General features: G+C 47.9%; 1 protein-coding gene across 1 annotated transcript; it reads right to left on the reverse strand.

The window, feature by feature from the left end:
* Nucleotides 1–569: 569 nt before the first annotated feature.
* LOC107478960 (uncharacterized) lies at nt 570–2,033 on the reverse strand. The gene has a single exon (XM_016099116.1). It carries the CDS (start codon nt 2,031–2,033, stop codon nt 570–572), a length of 1,464 nt encoding a protein of 487 aa, XP_015954602.1.
* Nucleotides 2,034–2,261: the final 228 nt, after the last annotated feature.

The following is a 2,261-nucleotide window of genomic DNA, read 5'->3' on the forward strand; positions in this document are numbered from 1 at the left end:
TTTTTACTGCACTGGTCGAGATTCGGGGTACACTGTCAGTTTGTGGCACATTAATCCGGGATCTATGACGGGTATATCTGCATCTTTCCATGCGAAGAGGTTGGAATTATCCCTTAGAAACTTTATTAGCAGCTCCTTTAAGTCTTCTTTTAGGTTCGCACCTATGTTTCTTGTTTTATCTCGGGTGTCTCCAATTTGGACCTCCTCAGTTTTGCCTTCTGGTTGAGGATGACGTTCGTCGCGAGCCCAGGCTCCCCCGAGTTCAATGGCATTGGCTTCTTTTCCTCTGGGGTCACCCTTTAGGTTCAGGCTTTTGTTATAACAGCGTCGCACGAGTTTTTGGTCTCCTTTTATGGTGGCTATGCCTTCTGAGGTTGGGAACATCATGCAGAGGTGGGGAGTGGAGACTACTACGGTGAGCTGATATAAGGTTGTCCAGCCTATAAAGGCGTTGTACGCGGAGTTCACGTCAACTACGATGTAGTTTATGCTCAGTGTTCTAGACCGGGTCCCCTTTTTGAAGGTCGTGTGCAGTGGGATGTATCCAAGGGGTTGGATCGGAGCGTCTCCTAGCCCGAATAAGCTGTTGGGATATGCTCTGAGGTCCTTCTCTTGTAGTCCGAGCTTGTCGAAGGAGGATTTGAATAGGATGTCTGCGGAGCTTCCCTAGTCAACCAGTGTTCGGTGGAGGTTGGCGTTAGCCAGTATGATGGTAATAACCACGGGGTCAACATGCCCAAGGATGATGCCTGCGGCATCTTCTTTGGTGAAAGAAATAGTAGGGAGGTCGGGTGACCTATCCCCTTCGCCAACATGGTATATTTCTTTAACGTGTCTTTTGCGGACGATTTGGAGATTTCTCCTCCTGTGAATCCTCCGTTGATCATATGAACGCGCCTTTCCAGGGTGTGAGGGGGACGTTCAGCTCGTTCGCCCTCTTCATCCCTTTTTCTCTTTATTAGCTCGTCCGTTCTGTTGGCTAGGAATCGATCTAGTTTTCCTTCTCGGGCCAGTTTTTCTATGACATTCTTCAAGTCATAGAACTCGTTAGTGGGGTGGCCGTAGATTCTGTGGTATTCGCAGTACTCGGTCCGACTTCCTCTCCTTTTGTGTTTAATTGGGCGAGAAGGTGGGATCTTTTCTGTGTTGCATATTTTCCGATAGACGTCCACTAAAGATACCCAAAGAGGGGTGTAGTTATGGTATTTCCTGGGCTTCTCTGTGGGTTGGTCCTCCTTTTTTCTTGACTCTTTATCTTTGTCCCGAGATGGATAAGGGAACCCAACTTTGGAGGTTTCTCCAAATTGGGAGTTTTCCTCCATGTTGATGTATTTCTCAGCCTGTTTTTCCACTTCGTTCAGGGATGTGGGTTGTTTCCTAGATATGGAGTGGCTGAAGGGCCCCTCACGTAGATCGTTGATGAGTCCCATGATGGCAGCTTCTATGGGGAGGTTCTGTATGTTGAGGCATGCTTTATTGAATCTTTCCATGTAGCTGCGGAGGCTTTTCTGGTCTCCTTGCTTGATCCCTACCAGGCTTGGAGCATGTTTGGCTTTGTCCTTTTGTATGGAAAACCTAGCTAGAAATTTTTTGGCGAGGTTATCGAAGCTTGTGATTGATCTTTGGGGTAGACTGTCAAACCATTTTATAACTGTTTTGGTGAGAGTAGTCGGGAAGGCCTTACAGCGAGTTGCTTTCGAGGCATCCGTGAGGTACATCTGACACCTGAGGTTGCTGAGGTGATGGCTTAGGTCAGATCTTCCATCATATGGGGTCATGTCGGGAGCTTTGAAGTCTTTTGGGACTTTAGCTTTCATGATTTTATTCATGAACGGGTCTTGTTCCCTGTGGGGGCTAGCTTTGCGATCGGGTCGCATAGTTTTAGCCTTGAGGTCGACTTCGAGATTTTTGGAGTTTTTCTTCCAGCTCTCTGCGCCATCTTGTTTCTCTTCGCATATCCCGTTCAGCTTCTCGTTGGCGTTTTGCTTCTTGTTCGAGCTGTTTAAGGCGATCTTGCTGCTCACGGATGACATCTAGGATCTCTGTATTTTGGGTTTGTTTATCCTTCCTATAGTGGTTTGCCTCCCTTGGTGATGGTGGGGGTGACATCCGTGTTTTTTGTCGATGTGCCGTCTTCTAATCCGGAGGCATGGTCGTTGTGAGGAGGGTTGTCTGCCATGACAATGGGGTGACTTCTAGGTCCCCGGCAACGGTGCCAATGTTCTGAGGGTTACCTGAAATAGGAAGTCGATCTTGGACGA

Source organism: Arachis duranensis, chromosome 3 (genome assembly GCF_000817695.3).
Source record: "Arachis duranensis cultivar V14167 chromosome 3, aradu.V14167.gnm2.J7QH, whole genome shotgun sequence".
In the NCBI taxonomy this organism is placed as follows: domain Eukaryota; kingdom Viridiplantae; phylum Streptophyta; class Magnoliopsida; order Fabales; family Fabaceae; genus Arachis; species Arachis duranensis.